Here is a 25232-nt window from a genome sequence, read left to right on the forward strand (position 1 = left end):
CCCTCCTTCCCTTCCCTCCCTCCTTCCTTTCCCTCCCCCCCTCCATTTTCCTTCCCTTCCACTTTCCCTCTACCTAACTCTCCCTCCTGTTCCCTTCCCTCCCCTGCTCCTCCTTTTCCTCCCTTCCTTTCCTCCCTCCCTCCCTTCCCCGCCGCCTGCCCTCCTCTTCTCCCTCACTGCCCTGTCCCCTTTCTTCCTTTCCCCCCTCCCTGCCTCCCTTTCTCTCCCTCTCTTCCCTCCTTCCTTCCCTCTGTCTCCCTCTTCGCTGCCCTCTCTCCCCCTCCCTCCCTTTCTGCCTCCCTTCCTTTCTTCCCTCATTCTTGCCTTCTCCCTCTCTCCCCTCCTTCTTCCCCTCTCTCCCCCACCGCCTGCCCTCCCTCTCTCCCTCGCTGCCCTCTCCCCCCTTCTTCTCTCTCTCCTTTCCTTCCTTTCTTCTCTCCCTCTTTCCATCTCACTCCCTCCCTTCCCTCCTCCTTCTCCTCCTCCTTCTTTCCGTCCCTCCTTCCTTCCCCATTTCTCTCTTCCCCCTCCTTTCTTCCCTCCCTCTTTCCTTCTATCTCACTCCTTCCCTTTCTTCCCTCCTCCATCCCTCCTCCTTCTTTCCCTCCACTTTCTCTCATTCTTCCTTTTTCCCTCCTTCCCTCCCTCCCCCCTCCTTTCCCTCCTCCCTCCGTTCTTCCTTCCCTTTCCCTGTACCTCACTCCCTCCCTTTCCTCCCTCCTCTCTCTCCCCTCCCTCTCTTCCCCCTCCCTCCCTTTCTTCCCTCCCTCCCTCCCTCCCTCCCTCTCCCCCTTTCTCCCCCCCTTTCTCCACCCCCCCATTCTCCCCTCCCCGGTCCCTCCCCTCTCCCCGCCTCCCCGGGGCGGTCCGAGCTCTGCGGGCGGAGCCTCTCCCCGCCTCCCCGGCCGCTGCTCAGGGCTCGCTGTGCTCCTCGGTGCTGTTTGCGCGGTGAGTGCGGCCGCGGCCGCCCCAGGCCCTGCCGGCGGGTGCGGGGGGGACTGGGGCACCGCTGCTGCGGGGTGGGCTGGGAGAGCTGGGGCTGTTCAGCCTGGGGACCGCAGGGCTGCGGGGAGACCTTGGAGCAGCTTCCAGGAGCTCCAGGAACGCTGGGGAGGGGCTTTTACAAAGCCTTGTAGTGATAGGACTAGGGGCGATGGGTATAAACGAGGGGGGGCAGATTTAGATTAGACGTAAGGAGGAATTTCTTCACGATGAGGGTGGCGAGACACTGGCACAGGTTGCCCAGGGAAGCTGTGGATGCCCCATCCCTGGAGGTGTTAAAGATCAGGTTGGATGGGGCCTTGGGCAACCTTTTCTGGTGGGAGGTGTCGCTGCCCATGGCAGGGGAGTTGGAACTGGTTGATCTTTAAGGTCCCTCCCAACCCAAACCATTCTGTGGTTCTGTGTCATCATGCAACATTGATCACTGAGTCTTTCCATTCTTCAATTCTCTAAGTCACCAGAACACCTGCAGGTGTTACACTGATCATGCATTTGACCACGCTATTGTAATTTGATCACTAGAAATCAGTCACCCAGAAAAGGATTATTTAAGCGTCGATACCATTATAATTGCTTGAAAAAAACTAGGCATTGTTTGAGTGTTGTTTAATTATTTTGGTCAAAATTTGAACCAGCTTTTTGAAGTCTTAACAGACTTTAAAGGCATGTTTTGCTAAATGTGTGTATGTCGACTGATTTGAGCAATTCCAAAATAGGGTTTTGTTTCATGAAAGATTCAGAATATGGATGACTCTTATACATTGAAAAATTAGCAACTTCATCCACGTGAGGAATACTGTTTATACAACTACCTGCGATACCGTGGCAGGAGGTTGGAAGTGGATGATCTGTAAGGTCCCTCCAACCCAAATCATCCTATGATTCTATGATCGGGGTGCTGTGAGCCCATCTCCTGGCAGCAGTAGGAGCGTCTGGTCTCAGCTTCTCCACAGCCAGGGAAGAAGAGCAGGCTTTGTTGAAGGAGCAGAGCAGGAATGGAAGAGAAGTTGTGCTGCCCTGTTCTTGTCAAGGCAAAGCTTTTTCATCAGTTTCTCTACTGGAACAGCTCCCGCCTTGCCTGTTGTTGTTTCTCTTATACCTCAGTAGAGAAGGACTGTGTACAGCATACCTGTTGAGCACACAGCAACCCCATTGTGTGGCAAAAAAAAATAACAAAACTGCAGCATAAGTAGGTAAGACATAGAAGGGATGGGAGAAAAATATTAGAAGGTTAAGCTTAAAGTGAGGTGAAGTGACAGAGTTTAATAGTTTTGGTGGGTTTTTTTGTTTGTTTTGGGTGACAAAATCGTCTGATTTGCATTCATGGCAGGTGCACATGCTCCGTAACAGTAACGGTCACGGAAGTTGTAGCACAGATGCAGGTATTTGCCTTCTAGTCTAACCTGGCTGAGGATTGTGGCTGTGGAGATGCCCAGTTTCAGAATCTGGATTGGTTATATGTTCGGATTAGTACTTCTGTATTTGTTCAGCGCATTGCCGTGTTTCATAACACCACCACAGTCCTCTCATATTTTTTAACTGGAGGTTGTACTTTGATACTTGGTTTCCACCTTTAAAGCTAAGGTAGGTTTCTAGGGGGGAGGGAGGAGGAAGATGAAGAAGTCTGTACTTCAGTATTCTGTAGTATCAGCAGTAAACTTGGTCTAAAACGGGATTCTCTCACCAAACAATTGGAACTGAATTAATATCTCTGAGCACTCAGAGCTGTTGCGGTTGTTCAGACTGGCTCATTATCAGTCCACGATACCGAAGTAAAGGAAGACCACCCTAGAGAAATATTAACACTGAAATGTTTATTTTGTATTTCTTTGCTTTAAAGCAATTGTGCTCCATCAGAATGTCCTAATAAACTTCTGGGGATTGTTACTTCTTCAAAGAAATTTAGAGGAATTTAACGTGCATAGAGTAGGAAGTGCAGCTGACTCTTGTGCCCTCCAGGATCTGTGGTGTGTGTGAAGAGTTATTTGGAAAACTGTCGATACTTTGCTCATTCTGGACTTTGTAAGATAGAGGAAATTCCTGGAGAGGTTTTCAGCATATGAAGGAATCCGATTACTTAGCGATGCTTTGCAGAGTATATAATGAAGACTACTGTGGCTTTCAAACTTTCAAACTGCATTTTTTGTCATATCGCATCTGTAATTTGTTGCCTTTCTTTGTTTGTGGTTCCCTTTAGGCAGAGGATAATACACTCCCACTTCTGTGTTACTCAGTGAAGTTTTTATAGTAGTGGTGGAAGAGCTGAAACAGTAATTGCAGAGAACCCCACAAGAAATATTGATATTTAAATAGTAAGAATAACAGCAAATCTCTTTTGCTAATATTTTCCAACATAGACTCTTACTGTAGGATTTCACCTCATAGTAGCTGCAATTTTTCTCCCTCCCTGGAGTAATAATCCACCTAGGATCACTGGAAGGATATGAATTGAAAAGTGGTCCCTTTCCTTCTTTTGAAAAAGAGAAGGTAGAGGGTAGTCTTAATTTTCAGTCTGCTCTGTTTGTGTGACTAGGAGGTAAGAATTTTTCAGGGTTCTTGCCTTCAATGCTGCCTAAGGGAGTGGTTAATTCAGAAGATTTCCTCTAGGTGTTCAGCACTTCCTTGCAGGAACTGAGACATCCCACAATTCTAGGGTGAGGACTTTACAAGCTTGTGAACCAGAGTATTTGATTTTGTTTTCTTTTTTTCGTCATCCTTCCTTTGCCCGCCCCAGCCTTTTGGTGGAAAACTGTTCAAAAAAAGTCAATTGGATTAAAAATGCTTTGTGGAACCGCCTCCCCAGGGAGCTTCACTAGTAAGTTCTGTTAACATTTAGTTGGAATTTATGAAATCTTATCAGATATACACTTGTTTTGCTTACAGACTTGAAGCCACGGGTGTTTTATAGCTCGACTCATCTACATGAACTACTGAGTAGCTGCTGAGATTGTAGGCAGCAATTTTTGTTGTGAGAAAATTCTCTTTAATTTTTTCCAGAGCACAAGTTCGGGATTTGTCTTGAAATGGCATGAAAAGTCTGGACTTTTTCCTAACAGTGCCAGATCTATTTCACAACAATAGTAATCCTCTTTTCAATACTTCAGCCTCAAAGGACTCCTTCGACCTAGGTATCTTTGATTGCTCTGAAATAGTTTGGATGGCAACTTGCACAAAAGGAGTTTTAGGGGTGCAGAAAGAGCAGTTTTGCAGAGCTGGTGCAGTGGTAGAGGTGCAAGTAGAGGGCTACTTCACAATACTCCCATTTTGTTCACCTTTTCTATGCACTTCTGCAGTGTTTCTTCCAGCCTTCACGCGAGCATTTTGAAACAGGTGGACCAATACTGAGATATCTCTTAATCCTGCCTGCTGAAATTGAAACCGAATTTCAGACCAAACCTTTGTACACCCTTACAGCTCTCTCTGTATTCCAGGCTTCTTGCAGCACTTCCTTGTTAATTTATCAGTGGGAATGCGTTCCTGTGTGTTGCTCTGGATTTCATTTATCTATCTATCTATCTATCTATCTATCTATCTATCTATCTATCTATCTATGCATCCATCCAACACTAAAAGCTGGTTCTTTGTTAAAATTGGTCCTTGCTGCACATTTGTTAATGAACAATCTGGGACTGCTAACATAGGAGAAATAAGCAAGTTTGTACAGAGGTAGTAAGTAGGTGAAAGTTCACAGTAGCTCTTTTAGGGGAAAAAAAAATGCAAGGCTTCATTTTTCAGTGTGCTGTAGCCTCCAAATAACCTTCCCTGTATTCTGGGACATAATACTGCTCATTTTTCTGCAGCAAAAGAAAATTATTCTGTGCTTTTTAACTAGGACATTCAGGGGTGAGTCTGCTGACACAGCGTTCCCTTAACACTTATGCCGGCTTAATTAGGATCTGGATTTTGTTAGCTGTAAGACTAGATTGCATTCCAGGAGTTGTCTGAGGATACTAAATACATGGGCTTGCCTGGGTCACCAGATGCTGGTGAGATGCATACAGAAATGTTTTGACTGTCCTTTAAGGAGTAAATGCTTAACGTAACACGTAACACATAACTCAACTTAAAACTCAACTTAAAACTCAACTTAAAACTCAACTTAAAACTCAACTTAAAACTCAACTTAAAACTCAACTTAAAACTCAACTTAAAACTCAACTTAAAACTCAACTTAAAACTCAACTTAAAACTCAACTTAAAACTCAACTTAAAACTCAACTTAAAACTCAACTTAAAACTCAACTTAAAACTCAACTTAAAACTCAACTTCAAACTTAAAACTTAAAACTTAAAACTTAAAACTCAACTTCAAACTTCAGACTTCACTTCAGACTTCACTTCAGACTTCACTTCAGACTTCACTTCAGACTTCACTTCAGACTTCACTTCAGACTTCACTTCAGACTTCACTTCAGACTTCACTTCAGACTTCACTTCAGACTTCACTTCAAACTTCACTTCAAACTTCACTTCAAACTTCACTTCAAACTTCACTTCAAACTTAAAACTTCACTTAAACTTCAGCTATGTTGAAGTGAGAGAGGCAGTAGCATTTGGCTTTTGAGGGGGGTGACTTAAGGGAGTTTAAGATCCACATCTTCAAACTGGACACACTTCTAAACTTGCCGCTGACTCGAAGCTGGAGTTACTTTGAGAGGTGAAGGTTTGATTTCAAACTCTTGATCTCTGAACTAAATCTTCACTTCCTGTAAGTGCAGTATAGCACTGCTAACAAAGTGAAATGGTCAGGAAGCTTGTGGACAGACTGTGCAATATACAGATATATGCATATGCACTTAGTAATCTGTCCAGAACACTGGAAATGTAGCACGTTATGATTCTGCGTAAATATTTTAGCGTTGCAGTCAAAGCTTTGTGCATCAGGAGAAAAGCAGTAATGTCTGCAATCCAGAGGCCTGTTTGCGTTCCAGTACAGCATTCCTCTTGAGCATTAAACTAGTAAGGGCCTCCCTGGAACCTTGCTTAGAGAGTGTTTAAAAAAGCCTCCTTTACATACTACTGCATTTTCTTCTAGTGTGCAGTAGCGGTGTAGTTTATACCAGCAGAATAGTTGCTTAGTCATCAAATTGTTAGTGGACTTGTCTTTAGGGATGCCTGTGTAATGACGGACTTCTCTGTATAATGGAGAACCACGTGGATTCTTTCTCAAATCTCTGACTGTTAGCACTGAAATCTGGTCACCGACTGCTTATGGCAGTGCAGCACTGCTTGTCTTGTGTAGCGGCCTTACCTGTCACAGGTAGAGTAAAAGCTTCTCCAAAACAAGAAACCTGTGTTTTTTGCAGCAGTGGTTGCACTCATATGTTCTGTGCTGTAGTTAAATACATTATAAAACAAGACTCTGCTTGTTCTAGAAGTGGTGTTGAACTTTATTCAGATGCTGGGGGCATTTGTAGGTTTTGTTTGGGTTTTTGCCGGGGGTGGGGTAGGGGTGGGGTCTGGGGGGGAGGGTGGGGTGGGGGTGGAGGGGTGTGGGTGTAGGTGTGTGTTTTTTGTTGCATTGGGTGTTCGTACCCCTTCTCCCAAGTAACAAGAACATTTTAGGCAACTTGGATATTTAAACTGATCCCCCCCCCCCCAGAAATATCTGCATTAGTTTGTTTTGGGTTTTTTTCTTTTCTGAACTGACTTGAATTATGGATGGATTTACTTCCCCAAGTTTTACTACTGCAGGCGCCTGACTAATATTGGAGAGGTTGTCTTTCCGTATGAGAAGTGCAGACTCTGCCAATGTGCTTAACATGGATATTTTCCTTAGACATACATAGAGCGTGCCACAGTTCCAATAGGACAGAAGGTCCTACTTGAGGCACCTGCTAAGAGATCTTTTTCATGACTAAGCAGTCTATAACTTAGGTAAACTGGAAGTAGCTGTCAACATTTTTAATTAAGGACCATTGCACATGCACACACAGTGTCAGTCAATTGGGTGGACAAACCAAAGGGAAATAACTTGGGGGAGTATGAGGAGAAATTATAATCACAATGGAAGGCAGTAAGATCAGAGTCAGCATAGTGGAAAATACAGTATTTTCCATGCAAGGCCATCGGTGTTCCCTGTATCCTCTGCCTTACCACCAGGTGAGGGGTTTTATCATAGCAGTCTTGCCAGCTCACCTCTCCTTTTCCCAGTTTTCAATTGGAGGGTTGTTCACAGATTTCCTGCAAGTATTGGCAAGTCTGAGCCTTGCCCCTTTTCATGATGGCTAATAAAACACCGTCTTTGCTTTGTCTGAGTGTAACCTTTTCTAGCATTTCTAGCATCTGGTAGAGTGTTCAAATTAAACTGCTCCTTTGCTGTGTGTGCTTCCCTGTGATGGCTGAGAATTTGCTCACTATTGAGGAAAAAGAGCTTGTACTATTTGAAATCTGTTTTAGTCAAGATATTAGGTGTTTAGCTTTATGAATAGATGCTTAAATTAACTCTTCCTGTTGATAATGTAGGCACCCTTGCATAATTTGAAAGACAATAACTAAGAAACTAAGGTGGAGTAAAAGAGGCAATGGTGGGGAAATGTTCCCTTTCCCTAAGTGAGATGAATATGTCTGTACTAAAATGCTAAATGACTGACTGTGTTCTGTTCCTACTTTGTGGCCTGAAGCTTTGACAGAAGTTTTCTCATCTGGAGGCTTTTCTTCTCTTTTTGTTTTCTGCAAGTCAGAACAAATTTGTGTCCTTGATTTGTCCCGAAGCACTTCTGTAATAATTGTGATTATTACTCATTAGGAGTCTTTTACTAACACTTGTGTCATATACTACAGAAAAAGCTTGATGTGTTTTAGCAGAAAAGTCCTCCATGTGCTGAGGTGTTCTTTAATTCTGCATAGTGACAGGTTAGCATGGTTCCCTGAGATCCCTAAAAAAACCCCCTGTTTTTTGCTGGTATTGATCTGGTACAACAAATGAAGATAAGAGCAATTATGTGTTTTAAAAATACTTTTTTTTAGTGGTTTAGTGGTAAGAGATTTTTGCTTTTAGCCTGATTAACTGTATTCATTTTCACCTTCGGGCTCTCCTGCAGCTCTAAAGTTGCATATTATGTTAAAGTGATGTCTAGAACAGCTCTGGAGTCTTCAGGTTCTTTCTTAGCTATAGCGTGAGGCTAAACAGTGCACCTTTTCCCTCTCTGCAGTCTGCATGAGATAATTTCTGCAAGTACAAAATTACAGGATGTATTGGAAAGCTTTCTCAATTCCATTCCTTTCAGTAAAGTTTCAACTTGTTGAAATTGTTCCAAGTCACACTGCTGCTTTTTAAGGGCTCCAAAGAAGAGTCCAGGACTCACAACCAATCATGTACATGCTTTAAATAATACCTCAGTGACTGAACTGAGTCCTTTTCCAATAGGTGTTGTTATGTGTGTGACTAGTACTGTGTTTATATTGGGTACTCCGAAAAGTAACATCAACATAAGATTTGCAATCAACACAAGCAGCCTAGGTTTAAAACTCTCAAATATTTTGTTTTTTAAAATATTGTTTTAAGTTACATACTTAATCCTTTTTTTTGTGGTGATCCGCATGAGACTTTAGTATGCTTTGAGTGTATTTGATTTAGTTCATAAAGCTGCAGACACTTTTTTCCTCCTGCCCCTTGGGCTTGTGCGTATTTCCTATGTAATAAATGATGTGGTCTTCAGGCTGCCATAGAGCCACAGAAACACAGTACTACTGGTAGGCATTTTTGCACTGATCTTTTGTTCCTAGTAAACATCTGAGCTGTCATGGTAAAAGCTGAGTTCACTGATACACTCGATACAGATGAAGTGGGAAATGTTTTTTTCACTCAGATTTTGCTAGTGTAAAACATTTTTCATTAGAATATCACAGTGTAAACCCTGTGTTGCCAGATAATTTTGAACCCTTCTCTGTCTTATCTAGGAATACAGACACTATGGAACAGCTGTTACAGCCAAGGGTTCTTTCTCTACCCTGAAGGGGAAATGCTGCATGCTCAAAAACCAGCTTCCTTTTTTTATAATTGGAAAGTTATGACATTTTCCAAATGAATTTGCATCTCTTGGTATTCGTGGTTAGAATCCTTCTGCAATTTTGCTTCCCTGGGGAAGGTGGAGGTGGATCTGGGAGAGAGCAAAAACCAGAAATGGGACTTTCTGTGATGAGCTGATGTGCAGTCTGTGGGTGAATTCAAGGCATACTCTCATAAGAGATGGAGCCAGGTGGCACAGTGCTAAGCAACTGCATTGATATAACACAGTGAGTGGAAAACAATGTGGACAGTTAGGGTGTGTTGCTTTAAAGAAGATCCTCCTTCGTATGAGACAAATTATCAGTCCTAGGGCTGTGTCCAGAATTGCACAAACACTAAAGAACACGCGTCTTGATAAGTGGAAGGAGTGAATAGTTTGGGTCAGAGTTGCTGCTGTTTTCCAAAGCCAGGATGAGAACTGTTGATGGCTGGTGGCTGTTACCATTAGAAACCTCTTAATCTGTGCTTCTCTCTTCCTGAAGGCCACTGTCTGGAATCCCATTTCAGATGTGACCTCCATGCAAACAGCTTCTAGGTTGTTAGGCACAAGATCAAGTGCTTTCTTCAGTACGTGTGATCAGCTATTACTGTCATCATATGGCACTGGCCATGGTCAATGCATGTGACCCTGTGCAACGTGCCAGTCCCAGGCAGACAGACATTGGCTCCCCTGCGCCCCAGCCTGTTTGTGTGTTTAAATTTCAGTGCCCACTGAATGAGAATAAATATTCTGTGCTGCAATCACAAGTTAATCTGTATCTATCTTGGTGATTACTTAAGGAATTTTGGTGTACTTAATCTGCAGAGTATTGCTCTGTCACATCTTTTTGGTGGATCTCTAGCTTGAGTTCTGTGCTGTGGTCACTTGTTTATAATTTACTGTCTGGAAACAGTGGTTGCCATGACTGAGACTTCCCTGGCTCTGTGAAATTTGCTACATCAATGCTGCCAATTTGCATTTTTTCTACATAATTTACCTCTTTGCCGGAATTTCTAAATGGCTTGCGGTATTGTAACAGTTGGTCATATTGATGTGACCAGGTTGGTGAAAAGAACATTGTTTAGGATCTTGGTCACTCCTCAGTTTGGCATATCTATGTAACTTATTGATGGAAGCAGGTTTGTGCTGGAGTATCTCATCCTGTGAACTAAAAAAGCTGTGCTTGGGGAAGAGAGTGATGTCTGCCAAAGAAATGGTAACAAGTAGATAACATGTCATGGCATCTGAATTGCTGCTGTGGTTTGCTGAGACTGTGACTTGGATGGGAAATGTTACAGTTGCAATTTATACTTAAATGACAATGTGTGAACTGAATTCATTGGACTCATTAGAGTCATATCAAAGTAATGATCCCCTGCTTTATCTGTCAGGGGATATCCCAGCATTTTCTATCTTGAGCTACCCTTAGACTTTCCCATGAGAAGTGGGTATGCAGAAAATAAAGTTCTCAGCTTGGAAGGCAGAAAATAAAACTCATCAGGAACATAGCTGGCAAGGAAAGAAAGGAAGCAGTTTATTTTGGTCATGCTCAATCCTGGAAGCACAGAGTTTACGTAGAAGAGGAATAGCTCCGTAGTTGATGCTCTTTAAAGAATATGGCACCTAAAACTTGGTGACCTTGTGTGAGGTATGAGTATCTTCAAAGCTGGGAAGAGGAATCTCAGAAAATATATTGTAGATGGGAACGTGAGAGGTGATATGTTTCTTTTACAGTGTCTTTCTGCTGTATGCACTGGGCCTTTGTTTGCCACTATTTCTGCTGTCTCTGTCTGCCCTCTAACTTGGTTGTCTTCGAAATAACTGAAATACCATTTGTGCTGGAATACCTAAAAATCCCCTCTTAAATATATTCCACATAGTAGCATTCCCTGAACAGTTAATGAGACTGAGAGATAAGATAAATTAATTCGCTCTTTGGCCTTGCATTAACTATTTTTAACAAACACTGGATTTTTGCATCCCTTTGCACAAAGCAGTTTCCAGGGCCTGCCAGAGGATGTGCATCTCATAGCTTGTCGAGGGGGTTTTGTTTGAAAAACTGGGGCAAGGGAAGATAATGTTACTTGAATAAAGACAGGAACAGTGCTGTGGGAAAACAACAACAGATCTGGAAATCAGGCCTGTGATTATCTTTCTTCTCAAAAATTTTAATCGTGACTGGGAATGTTGCCAGCCACAGGAAGGCGTACTGTTAGGTCATTAGCTTGCTCCTTGGCATGTGTTGGTCTGAGCCAGTGCTCCCAAAAAATCCCTTGGCAGAGTTCAGGTCTTAAGAGCATCCTAGGAGCTGTTCTGTTAGGCGGAGTACATGTGGTTAACCTTCTCTGGAGACTGAGAGATGCTTCTAAAATGAATTTAGGACCTCCTGTGCTACTTGGCCTTGATATTGGGAATACTTTACCTTGTATTAGTGAACCCTAGAAGACCTAGGTCCCAGTGGAATGCTTCATCCAGAAAACCATTGGGAAAGCCACAAAAAGGAAAAGACCTCAAACTAAAATGATGTTTACAATGATGGCCCTAACAAACCTGAAATCAGGAGGGTTCCTTGTATCTCTGGTAGTCACTTTCTGGCTCAAGTAAAACTATTATGTTTTCTGGTTTAGTTGAATTGATTTTCATTGTGAATGAAATGACTGTTTAGCTTTACACCAATGCCACTTAAAAAATGGGACTACCTTGTCTTGGTGGTTCATGGATCACTGAAGCCCAAGGGACTTTATAGAAGCAGTGTAAAGAAGAGAATAGTGCAGACATTGAAATTCCTTTATAAGCCACATTGTGTATCCATGTTTTTCACAATGCTCTTACCTAATGCCGAACTTTTATTTCTGGGATGTGTTACAAGTCGATTTGTAGGGGAAAGGGCATGACTAACACAGACTGTGCAGTACCTTTTTGTCTGGTACAGGCCTTATACATCTACTTTGTGGGACTGTGGGCCATGTACTTTGTATGAGGGACATTTAATTGAAATAGCTTTGATTTTTCTTTTGTGTTTTAGGGACACCAAGGGTCTTGAACAACCATGAGCAACCCTTTTGAACGGATTGTGGAGCCACTGGACCCTAAACAGCCTCTGAAGAAGTTCTTTAATCTGAAAAAATTGGAAGATGTGAGATATGGTATGTTGACAACATAAGGAAAACATTTTGTTAACGTGTTGTAAACCAAAAAAAAAAGGTTTGTTAACAGTGATGAACAGATTCTGAAGAGACACTGCAACATTGAATGATACTTGGTCTCTGGAGAAGACACTGAATTCAGAAGATAGTTCTTGAAACGAAATTTTAGCAAAAATTAATTCTACAGAAATACTGGGAAGATGACAGTATTATTTTCTCAATACACTGTGCACACAGCAGTTGGGTTTTTCTTGAGTGATTGAGGAGGTCTAGGCCAAACAAAGAGTGCAAGTTTTCTCATACACTGCTGTACTATTGTGAAAGGCTGGAAAGGACCTAACAGTATAGGACTGAATAATCGGTAAAGATTGTTGAGCTTTAAGAAGAGTAATGGCTAGAAAATCCCTTCTGAAGAGGCTTTTTCTTTAATTTCTCTGATGCTTCCTGAATGTTCTTAGTCATCTTCCATGTGGCACCGGTAAAAATCTTACAATCCATGCCACTGAGTTAGAAAGCAGGTATTTACAGCTTAGAGCTGTTTGCTTTGGGTATTTTTCAGGAAAAAAGGAAACAGGTGATGAAAGAAAATTCAGGGTGCAAGAGGACTCTGAATGTCAGCAGTCCATATCCATTTGCAGGCTCAGGTAGTGTGTAGATGAGAAATCAATTGTGTGTGAAAGGTAGAGATGAATCTTAAGACAAATACTTTAGCAGTTGATCCATTCCAGGATTCCAAGAGTGATAACTCTAGGTTCTTTAAAGAAAAAAGTATGCATTTCTCACTATCGAGCAGGAAAATGGAATAACTGAGCAACAGAAGAATGGGGTTTGGAGTAGGGCAGGGAAGATTAAAAAAACAACACTGCCACCATCACCACAGCAAGAAAAACAACCAAGAAAGCACCAAGAAAGCACCAAATAATTCTGAATGACTGTGTCCTGAATAATAGTTGGAGTTTTTTTTAATGATGGCAGTAATGAGGTCTTGCTGTCATTAAGTGAGTTTTGTGTCTTGGGGCCCCCATGTAGAAAGCTAGGACAAACTTCTCAAGAGGCTTTTGAACGTAAATACTCTGTCAGGAAATAAAAAAGCTATTGTTACACTGGACCAAGGAAGGAAGGACAGAAAAACTTTTTTTTCTTTTCCCCTTCACACCCATTGCTTGTAGTAAAGCTGTCAGGGCTGCAATTTTCTGTAAGTAGTTCTATCTTGAAGTAAAAGAAGATTAGCAGATGCACAGTCTTACTGCCATTCAGTTTCATCTTCCATCTCTAGAAAAGAATGAACTGCGTAGACCACTAAAGCCATGCTTTCTTTCCAACATGTCAGGAAGAAAATTGTGTTTTTCTAGTGCATTTATATGACTATGTTTAGTGACAAGAGAGAGAGGAAATATGAGTGCTATCATGAAGCACATGCAAGAGAACTGGGTGATCAGGCCCAGTCAACATGGGTTTACAAAAGGCAGGTCTTGCCAAACTAACCTGATCACCTTCTATGACAAAATCACTCGATTACTGGATGGGGGAAAGGCTGTGGATGTAGTCTTCTTGGACTTCAGTAAAGCCTTTGACACAGTTTCTCACAGCATTCTGCTTCAGAAACTGTCAGCCTCTGGCCTGGACAGGCGCACACTCTCCTGGGTTGAAAACTGGTTGGATGGCCGGGCCCAGAGAGTGGTGGTCAATGGAGTTAACTCCAGCTGGAGGCCAGTTACAAGTGGAGTTCCTCAGGGATGGGTACTGGGTCCAGCTCTGTTCAATGTCTTTATCAATGACCTGGATGAAGGCATTGAGTGCACCCTCAGCAAGTTTGCAGATGACACTAAGCTGGGAGGAAGTGTCGATCTGCTGGAGGGTAGGGAGGCTCTGCAAAGGGATCTGAACAGCCTGGACTGCTGGGCTGAGACCAATGGCATGAGGTTTAACAAGGCCAAATGCCGGGTCCTACACTTGGGGCACAACAACCCTATGCAGCGCTACAGACTGGGGGAAGAGTGGCTGGAGAGCTGCACAGAAGAGAAGGACCTGGGGGTGCTGGTTGACAGCCGACTGAACATGAGCCAGCAGTGTGCCCAGGTGGCCAAGAAGGCCAATGGCATCTTGGCTTGTATCAGAAATGGGGTCACCAGCAGGACCAGGGAGGTTATTCTCCCTCTGTACTCGGCACTGGTGAGACCGCACCTCGAATACTGTGTTCAGTTCTGGACCCCTCACCACAAGAAGGATGTTGAGGCTCTGGAGCGTGTCCAGAGAAGAGCAACGAAGCTGGTGAAGGGGCTGGAGAGCAAGTCTTATGAGGAGCGGCTGAGAGAGCTGGGGTTGTTTAGCCTGGAGAAGAGGAGGCTGAGGGGAGACCTTATTACTCTCTACAACTACCTGAAAGGAGGTTGTGGAGAGGAGGGAGCTGGCCTCTTCTCCCAAGTGACAGGGGACAGGACAAGAGGGAATGGCCTGAAGCTCTGTTAGGGGAGGTTCAGGTTGGATATCAGAAAAAAATTCTTCACAGTAAGAGTCATTGGGTACTGGAACAGGCTGCCCAGGGAGGTGGTCGAGTCGCCTTCCCTGGAGGTGTTTAAGGAAAGGGTGGATGAAGTGCTGAGGGACATGATTTAGGGAGTGTTAGGAATGATTGGACTCGATGATCCAATGGGTCCTTTCCAACCTTGTGATTCTGTGATTCTGTGAAACTGCAGAGAAACAAAGTGAGCACAGCATGTTTTCAGAGTAGTGTTGCTGTGGAGGATGGAAGAGCTGTGAAAAAGAGTCCTTTCAGGAAAGATCTCTAGTGCCTCACAGGCAAGTGGTTGAGTGTGACAGGTCAGTTAGCACTGACCTCCTGACAAAGCTGGAGGCTAGAAAAGGGTATCCGATAATTTGGAATAAAAGCTTCTGAGAGCATGGGGACAGCACTTGAGGACCCATCTTCCCCAGCTGTGGAACTCTGAACTTGCTGATGTAGGCCTTAACGTATAAATTGAGTTTATTTCTTTGCTCTTACCCATGCAGCACGGCTGCCGTTTTCGATTCGTGTCCTCTTGGAAGCAGCAATCCGTAACTGTGATGAGTTCCTAGTGAAGAAGGAAGATGTTGAGAATATTCTCAGCTGGAAAGTGGTGCAACACAAGAATGTTGAAGTGCCATTTAAGCCTGCAAGAGTTATTCTACAAGACTTCACGTGAGTCTAATGCTGTGCAAAGCTAGGAAGAGGGGCTCTTGAAAGTGCTCAGCTTGGGGTGGAGGAGTGAGCTGAGGGAAGGGCTAGCAGTGAACTGTTTGGAAAGACCTTTTTGAGCTTTCCTGGGTGTCATGTTAAAGACAACATTTGGAGAGACAAACATTCGTAATGAAAGCATTAAATAAAGTGCTTTGGGGATGGAGAAATAAATGTCTTTATGAAACTCTTCAAAACAAGGGAGCAAAATAGGATGAATACATTGCATCTAAATGAGGTAATTCAGAATTTTAGAGGTTTAGTTATTGGGGTTTTTTAATTAGTTTTATTTATTTTTTTATTAGGGTTTTTTTTCCCCTCTAGGCTCCTTCTTTCCATTTACTACCCTTTTCGGTTCTTACTTATAACCCACATAATTCTTTTCTCTTCCAAGTCAATATTATTGCAAATACATTTTTAAAGACTTACCTGGTATTGAAAAAGTGAATGTCTAATTTTTCCCAGAAATGCAAATTGAAATTTCTACCTAATGGGCTCTGAAATTTGACCTTGTTATTGCATTGTGGTTAGTCCACACGTGTCAGCATGTAGTAGTCCCTGGCAGATGTGGAAAGTCAATTTTCAGGTGGAACAGTAGCTTCTAACAGTTTTTAGTGTCGCATTTGACATGCAAGTCCAGGGTTCTTTGTACCTTTGTTCTCTGCCTTTGTAAGAGAGTAATTCATCCATAGTAAGCCCCATGCTGCTGAGCTGTCACTTGATTTTATTTCTCAAAACAGTAAATGTCTGTCTTTACAGTAAGTGAACTATCTCAACTGTTATACCTTCTGTTTAGCAAAGTCGGGCTAGGTGCTAGAGACCCTTCAGTTTCTAAAGACAGTAGGAAAATAAGGCAAAATTTCAACAGAAAATAGTGCTGATTTCCTACCTATTTTTTACCCATTGGCTTGTGTTAACATTTTTAAGAGCTGGAGCACAGAGGAAGCTAAATTTTCAAGCATATGTTGTTCCTTTTGTTACTGCACTTCTTTCTTGCCCTCTACTCTCCTGCTGACTTTTAAAAAATTGCTTTTATGTCTGCAGTTCCAAGGGGGATCTTTGGGAAAAGGCAGCTTTGGCAACTTTCCAGAAGACATTTACGTGTCCTGGATTAGAATTATCAAATTTCCTAGAGCTGATCATTCTGTAATTATCCTGAGTTCTTCTAAGACTGTAAATGGATATTGTGTCTCTTCCTTTTCAATTGTATAACCTTTGTAAGCTGGCAAAATAACTGTTCCACTCCCTTCCTCCCACCCGGCCATCCCTTAAATCCACCAAGGTAGCATAACATAGCACTTGCTGTTTTCCTTGTAATATTACTGTCATGGGACAGCAAACTGCTTCAGACTGCTGAACAACATCAGTTAATCGTGCCAAGGTTAGATATTGTGTAGCCTTTTTTTCTGGTTTTGTGAATGCTCTGGATTTTCAAGGTAAAATTCTGTGGGTATTCCAAGGACATTTCTCTTCTTCCATTGTTTCTGTTATATTTGAAAATAATGATAACTTCCTTATAATCAGAGCTGAAAACGTAAACTCTCACTGCTTTGGGCTGCTCTTGGAGAAGCATAGTATTCTCAGTGGGTTACTGAGTGCTGCCAGATCCTTACAAGCACATCACAGACAGCTCTTTTTGTCTCACCAGCCAGCAAAATCAGATAGGCTGATATGCAAGTGGGTTTCCCATACTGATTGAAAAATGTCATGGTAGTACATACCTTTGTAGAAGCTGAGAAGCACCAGAAGCTTTTTTAAAACAAATAGGTCACTTGGAGTTCAAGAGCTCGCAGGATTGTCACAAGATACTTGAGAAGGCCAAAATGTGATGTTGGCCTATAGCCTGAAAACGTGCTGTTTGAATGTCATTTGTGATACAAGGTCTTTTGTCAGTGGTAAGAACAAGAATTTGTTAGTAAAGAAGAATATTACATCTTATTTCTGCCTTTTGTGTTTGTCCAATGATGTATGAGGGCAGTTAAATCCACTTCTGAAAGCACAGTTATTCTGCAAAGGTGTTTTGCAGTCATGTGCTTTGTAATTTAAGGAATCTATTGCCCTGCTATGCCAGTTTCGCTTGAAACGTGGAAACCTAATTTTGGAGAAGATCCTTCTGCACTTTGCAAAACTTGGAAGAGATGACCCTTGCCTTAAACTTAGCTAAATAAACATACCGAAGAATCAACAAAAGGACACTGTTGTTTCCCCCTGCTTTCTTATTTAAACAGTTTGGGCAAGAGAGAGAGGAACAGAGCAAAAGAAGAGAAACCAGTTCAAGTTCCCAAAGGAATGCTGGCTTGGACTAAGTTTCCAGATTCCCAGCCAAGCATGTTGAACTGATGAAACTTAATTTTAGCTTTTCGTTCTTATGGTGCTCAGGATATAGATACAGTTCTGCTGCTTCTGCTTTCATGACTTTGTCTTCCCAAGGGTGCTGTGTGCCATACAGTAATGATCCCGAGGCTCAGGATAAGCCACAGTTTGCTTTGTATGGCGCAGTAGGTGACTGTTCTGGATTTCAGGATCTCAGACACGTTTGTTTTGTTGTGTTTTTTTCCAAATTGTTTGACCTTGCCTTTTTATCTTCTGTTTTAGTGGAGTACCTGCTGTGGTTGACTTTGCTGCAATGCGTGATGCTGTGAAGAAACTTGGCGGAGACCCTGAAAAAATCAATCCTATCTGTCCTGCTGATCTAGTAATAGATCACTCCATCCAGGTTGATTTTAACAGGCGGTAAGGACATGAAATAACTTAACTTCTTTATGGTAAAGCTGGATCCAGTTACTGATAATGAAAGTAGTTCCATTGGTGGTATTCCTAGCATTTGACTATAACAACCTACACTCTTAAGAAGTGTTTGATTGTTTTATCGGTTGCTGTGACATAGATGGGGGAATTTTGTTCTTCTCTGTGGTGCATCTCTACAGCACAAGCCTGGACTAAATATTAACAGAAACAGGCTTAGACCAGACCTGTGGTGATCATAATTTTCCATAATAATACTGTATTATTATTAGTTCCTTAGAAATTACTTTGAGAAAGTCTCTTTTTTTCATTATTTTTGTAAGAATGGACCTGTGCTGCCCTAGCCCAGCTCTGAGAAACTGTTTGCTAGTTCATTGCCTCCACGAGGAGGAGCACAAGACACTGGTAGTTATGTCCCCTGCAAGTGCAGAAGAGAAACATAATGCTCTTCAGTCCTCAGCGTGATACAGACAGATGAGCACTCAGTGGGCCTACAATCATAGAATAATTTTGGTTGAAAAAGACGTTTAAGATCATCAAGTCCAACCGTAAACCCAGTGCTACCAAGTCCACCAGTAGACCATGTCCCTAAGCACTATATCTACACGTCTTTTAAATATCTTCAGGGATGGTGACTCAACCATCTCCCTGGGCAGCCTATTCCAGTACTTGATAACCCTTTTGGTGGAGAAGCATTTCCTAATATCCAATATAAACCTCCCCTGGTGCAACTTGAAGCCATTTCCTCTCATCCTGTCTCTTGTTACTTGGGAAAAGAGACCAACACCTGCCTTGCTACAACCTCCTTTCAAGTGATCTCCCCTCAACTTGCTTCATAGAAGGATGGTACTGTATTGTTTTTAAATATATTTTTTTCCTACTTGTTTTTTAGCTGTAGGCTATTAAGGATACAAATTCTCACTGATGCTACTCGAAGTTAAAGGAGGGGAAAAGGACCAAAAAATTTTTACTTATGTAACCTGAAAATCAACTCCCTTTAACTTTTTTTTTGGTAGAGATGCTGTATCTGTTCTTAGTCTTAACACTAAGGAGTTTAGAAACAAACACAAAATTAGAAATAATCATCTAAAGGCTGATCTCTGCCATAATGAGTGTTCTAACACTAATCTATTAAACTAGAAACCCAATATTTTTTTCTTTTTAGTTTGCATCACTTCATTTTTTGAGATCTTTGGGAAATAGAGCATTTATCTGTGAACAAGATACGGTTTCCATCTTTACCACAGGACAAAATCAACCACTATGATTCTTTTTCTGTATAATTTTAATAACATTCATTTTACATTATCAGTAGTATCCGGAGCTTCATTTAGATAATTTTCTTGCTAGTAATTATTTTTTGTCATATTCTATTTCTGTTAGGCTCATGTATATATGGAGGGGAACATTCATCTGCCCTGAACTTCAGTTCTTGCAAACTCTTCAGGCCTATGTTAGGCAGCCAATTCAAGTGATAAATTGGCTAGTCCTGTCTGTTTTGAAACACAGGGGCTTCTGTGTGCTTTGAAACACAGGGGCTTCTGTCAGCAATGTATCGTTGGTGAAAACCTCTTTTTAACTGAGGTTGCAGGGCAGTTGTGTTCTGGTTCCCTTTACTATTCTGCTTCTGATTTAGGTGTTGGAAACTTCACATTGCTCTGACATGTAGCATGGTTTTACCCAAGCTACAAGTTTTAGGCCTGCCACATAAATAACCTGCAGATTAACACTTTAATTTGAACCAGACTTCAAGTATTAGCTTTTAAGATTTCTTAATTTTCATTGCTGCAGTTCACAGCTACAGTGAGGTGAGATTGATCAGCGTTAAAGTTAGCTGATAACTCTTTATTTTCTTTCAACCTTTGGGTATATCTGACCAGACATAAATTTCAGGTTGATATTTTTGGTTCTGACGGCTGATTATTTTCACTTGCAGGCCAGACAGCTTGCAAAAAAATCAGGACCTGGAATTTGAAAGGAACAAAGAAAGATTTGAATTCTTAAAGGTACTGAAAGAATTAATCCTATTTGCCTGGAGAAGAGTGCAGTGAACAGAACTTCTTTGAGTGCTCATGTGCATTGGAAACCTTTGACACCAATTCCTTCTGTTTCAGTGGGGCTCTCAGGCTTTTAAGAACATGAGGATCATTCCACCAGGCTCTGGCATCATCCACCAAGTGAACTTGGAGTATTTGGCAAGAGTGGTGATGGATCAGGATGGCTACTACTATCCAGACAGTGTGGTGGGCACTGACTCACACACCACCATGATAGATGGCTTAGGAGTGCTTGGCTGGGGTATGTGCAGTAGCGTGTCACGAAGGTCTGTTGGCTGAATAAGCTGTGTTTCAGACTCTGGTGGGTTGATCCTGGCTGGCAGGTTAGCCCCCACCCAGTTGGTTGCTCAATTCTCCTGCCAGCAGGATGGGAGAATTGGAAGGGCAAATGCAAGAAGTAACCCATGGGTCAAGACAAAGACAGTTTAAAAAGTGAAGAGGAAAAAAAAATGCCCAGAGGAGACAAAAGCAAGTGATGCAAAGACAATCCATTGCTGCCTTCCTGCTAGCACACCAAAGCCAAGCCAGTCCCTGGGCAATGGCTGCCTTGGAAGAATTCCACCTCTCCTATCTTAATGCTGAGCATGGTGTTATATGGCAGGGAATGTCTCTTTGTTCAGTTCATGTTAGCTGTCCTAGTTGTGTCCCCTACCTGTGTCTTGCCCACGCCAGCTGACTTTCTGAGGGCCACGTGACACTGTCTTAAACGCTGCTTGGCAACAGCTAAAACATCATAATGTGTCAGCACTGCTTTGGTCACAAATCTAAAACACAACACTATATGGGCAGCTTTAAAGAAAAGTGATCTTCATGCCAGTACACAGACTAACCTCAAATTCAAGAAACGTGATAAGATCTCTTACAGTTACCTGATAACAGCTACAGGTGACTTCTGGTGCATGTGGGGTTTTTTTTTCTCTTCTATATATTTGCTTTTTTTTTTCCTTTAAATGTCAAGGAAGCAGCAAGGAAAATATTAAATAAGATTTCTGCAAGTATTTTAGTTCATTTGTGAAGGCAAGGTGGTTGGAGCATCACTGAACACCCATTTGTTCCTTAGTTGTTTAGCTGCTTTCAAATGTTGCCTTATCAAGAAGTACTGCAAATCCTCTGTTAAAGGATTTAACTCATTCAGATTCAACTTTCAGTATTTTCAGTCTGAAAATTGCTCAATTCTCCTGCCAGCAGGATGGGAGAATTGGAAGGGCAAATGCAAGAAGTAATGCAAGTATTTTCAGTCTGAAAATACTGAAAGTTGAATCTGAATGAGTTATATAGGGCCAGAGAGGCCATTGTGAGAAACAGCATTATGAAGTAGCTCTGATACCAGTAGCCTGCAGAATACTTGTAATAGATAGAAATACAAATAATTCTGGTTTTTGCTTGTAGTGGCAAACTGCGGTGTTGGAATTATTGACTAGATAAGTAGGTATGAAGTGAAAGAATTTGCAATTATCCCACACATGGTAGGAAAAATTTCAGTTGAGCGTTTTATCTTCTTACAATATGGTGTTAGGAGCCCTATTGAAATAGATACACTATGAATACAGAGGACGTGGTTTCAAGCAGATTATGGTAGTTGCTCACAAAGATATTTATCAGGTTCCGAGTACCATGTGTGATGGAAGTAGTACATTGTGGTGGTTTTGTCCCATCTGTACTACCATAGCAATATTGGTCATTTGAGACCTTCTGTCAGTGGCGGAAGACTTCCTGCCTCAGAATGCAAATGTACCCAAGTTCAGTTTCTTTAAAACTGTGACATCTTTGAGATGTCTCTTTTTTTGTATATTTGGTTGCAGCTGACACATTGGAGCTGTCATTTAGCCTGATGTTGCAACACGAGTAGCTGCTCAGAAGCGTGCAAGTCTGTAAACTTAGCCTCTGTTTAATTCAGAATTTGAAAGTGTGGCTGCACATAGTCCATACTGCACATGCCCAAAGTGCACGCTCTTGGATTCAGCATTTCTTGCTCATAGCTGGTGATGTTGAACTTGCTTCATGACAGTCCGTGGTAGCCCATCAGTCATGTTGCTGAACCTGACTGTTTAAAAATGGTTGAACACCTAGTGAAAGGAGTCACATGATTGAATCTGTCGCAGAATTATTTTTTAAATTAACATAGCTCTATCATTTTGTAAAAAATAAATAGGAAAATGTCTTTCAGAACTATTATTAGGTTAAGAGCGGAAAAGTATAGGAGTAGTGATTTGGCATATGTAAGCAACTATTACAGGCAATTTTTTCTAGCTCAGTATTAATTAAGCTAAGCAAAAAATAGGAGGTTTGACTTTGGAAGATAAACATGAGAGAGACTTGTTACAGGCAGAAAGTTAAAAAACTACTGCATAATACCAAATTGCTGGTAAACGTAATGGGTCTTTTAGATCGCATATGACTATGATGTCTTGATACTTTACCTTATTAAAACCACGACTTGTGTTTTGTTCCTCTGATACAGAAGATGTGGTTACACAAAGGCTTCTACCTGCACATGCCCTAGCCCTGTTGAAACTTTAATAGACATAAGGAGGATATTTCTGTCTAAACAAGTAGCTTTTCTGTTAGTGTTCTTCAGAACAGTCTATTCTCTTTACTCCAATAATCTTTCCTTCCTTCAAAGTATCTTTTAAGTTATTGTTTGGTGACCAGTAGTCATGGTCTGCATATGTTTCACTCACAGAACACCGTGTTCAGTGCCATGTCAGTCATTCTTTATTTATGTATTGCATGTTTAAGTGATCAGCTACAAGTTTTACATTATTATAAGCATCACCAAGATTACTTAGATTTGCCTAATATCCTACGTAATGGCTGAGGAACAGAAAGATATTAAAAAGCCCAGCCTTACAAGAACTGAAGCAAGATGAGGAGTACTTCTTAGCAGAGAGCCAAGCCCCCTGGCTGTCTGCCTTCTCTCCCCTTTCACACCTGAATTTGAGTAATCACCAGTCGATCACACTTCATGGGTTTATCCTTGACATTTCACTGTCTCTCTGAATAGTTGGAATTAATACTTATGTTTCATACAGGTGTTGGTGGCATTGAAGCAGAAGCAGTGATGTTGGGCCAGCCGATCAGCATGGTGCTTCCTGAGGTGGTTGGCTATAAGCTGCTAGGAAACCCTCAGCCGCTGGTGACATCCACTGACATTGTGCTCACCATTACCAAGGTAATGAACATGTCTACTGTTCTGCCATTACTGCTGGAAGCTATGCATGTTCTGTAGGAAAGAGCCACCGTACTGCGTGCTTAAGAGCCCTCTGTCTGCTTCCATGTAGTCATTTTGAATTTTTTTTTATGCTTTATTGCTGTGTGTGGGTTGGAATCAGCTGCCCAAGGACAACTGCAAATTTGCTCTGCAAAGAAGCGAGACAAAATAGATGTCTTGCGGCTTGTTCAAATCCTCATGTACAGACCTGTTTTAGGACAAGAGTGCTTGTAAAAGGATCTTGTTTCTCTCCTGTCCTAAAAGAAACATGACTTTCTTTTTTTAAGTCCTCTTTTAAAATAAAGCAATATAACACCTGAAAATGGACAATAAGCACTGCAGTCTGATTTCTTTGATCTGCAGATGTTTGGCTCACATGTCACATGTTCATAATGTGCTTATTTACTGTGTGAACCGTGACTGAATTAAGAGTATTATAAGTGGGTCATCATTAATGTTGGAGGTCAGAAATCTGGTACAGATGTTCATCATGGGATACTGTCTTTAGAGAGAACCTCTAAATGGGGAAAGCCAGCATTTTTTAGTGACTCCATCCAGATATTGTGTGTTCAGTCATTTACAGTTTGATTCATATACTTGTGCAGTTGATCCTTCCTGTGTCCCCAGGTGTTCACTGGCTCCAGACCCCCACTGTTCTTCTCTCCTTAGAATGTCATGTTGAGAAAAGTACAGTTGTTCTAAGATAGTCTTCAGATTAAATGAGAGGAAGAGCAAGTTAGAAGTTAATCCAGTGTACCTTATTATTGGAAGTGTGCATCTCTGTGTCCTCATCGTCATGATTTAGTTTAGCAAAGCTTTGTTGTTTCGAATGGCTATAGAAACCTTCAGTAAAAGTTTATCTGAAATTGTAAGTGGAATTTCATAATTTGTACATGCTCGGGTTGATTTACACCTAGCAATGACACAGGCACTGTATTTTTATAACAGCACCTTCGCCAAGTTGGAGTCGTGGGTAAATTCGTGGAGTTTTTTGGTCCTGGTGTAGCCCAGCTGTCAATTGCTGATCGAGCCACCATTGCCAATATGTGTCCAGAGTATGGAGCAACAGCTGCCTATTTCCCAGTGGATGATATTAGCATTGGGTACCTGATACAAACTGGTGAGTGTAAGAAAATACCATGAGTTAAAAGTGTAATTGAAAGCAAGGTCTCAAGGTATATATGGTGTACTAAGCACTGGAGTTGAATCAGGTGGAGCCTTCTTAGCTTGAGTTATTATCCATATTGTTTATTATTACTGTTAGGGTCTATGTTTAGGTAGGGCTGAGTTTTAGAGCGTTTTGCAGTTAACTGCTTGCTTAGCCCTACCTGAATCTGGCTTGTGTATATGACAGAAGCTGTGACCTAAGATTTTGTTCTGCAGATGTCGGTAAGTCTGTTCAGTTGCTTTGTTTCTACTGAGTCGCTAATATTTGGGCTGAAGGGGTCTTGTAGCGCAATGTACAGTTTGAACAGTGAAATAGCCTGTTCTGAATTCTTAATTTTTCTATCATATGCCTCAATTACATTGAACTTCTTTTTTGCTATATCTGGCTTTCACCTTAGGCCGTGATAAAGAGAAAGTTATGTGCACAAAAAAGTATCTTGAGGCTGTGGGAATGCTAAGGGATTTCAAGAACTCCTCTCAGGATCCGGACTTCACACAGGTTAGAAACTACCCTGTCTTATGGCTTCTTGCTTTATACCCTGCCCTATTTTAGTGTGACAGTTGTCTCTTTTTCACAGAAATGAAGAAATAGTCAAGGGACTTGGTAGCCTTTGTCTTGGTCACACAGCTGTCTTAACTTAGGGCCCAACAGAGTGAGCTGGCTGGCTCTCCAGGGATTAAGACTTGGGTAATAGATTG

General features: G+C 41.8%; 1 protein-coding gene across 1 annotated transcript in view; it reads left to right on the plus strand.

The window, feature by feature from the left end:
- The first annotated feature begins 827 nt into the window (after positions 1–827).
- Positions 828–25232, plus strand: part of ACO1 (aconitase 1) — a 40247-nt gene continuing 15842 nt past the window's right edge. The window contains exons 1-9 of the mRNA XM_054053711.1: positions 828–948; positions 12019–12139; positions 15149–15317; positions 17949–18086; positions 20035–20104; positions 20213–20396; positions 23188–23327; positions 24315–24486; positions 24932–25032. Of these exons, the coding sequence (XP_053909686.1) occupies positions 12043–12139; positions 15149–15317; positions 17949–18086; positions 20035–20104; positions 20213–20396; positions 23188–23327; positions 24315–24486; positions 24932–25032 (1071 nt within the window). The 5' untranslated portion in view covers positions 828–948; positions 12019–12042. The remainder of the gene's footprint in view (positions 949–12018; positions 12140–15148; positions 15318–17948; positions 18087–20034; positions 20105–20212; positions 20397–23187; positions 23328–24314; positions 24487–24931; positions 25033–25232) is intronic.

This window comes from Cuculus canorus, chromosome Z, assembly GCF_017976375.1.
Source record: "Cuculus canorus isolate bCucCan1 chromosome Z, bCucCan1.pri, whole genome shotgun sequence".
Classification (NCBI taxonomy): Eukaryota; Metazoa; Chordata; class Aves; order Cuculiformes; family Cuculidae; genus Cuculus; species Cuculus canorus.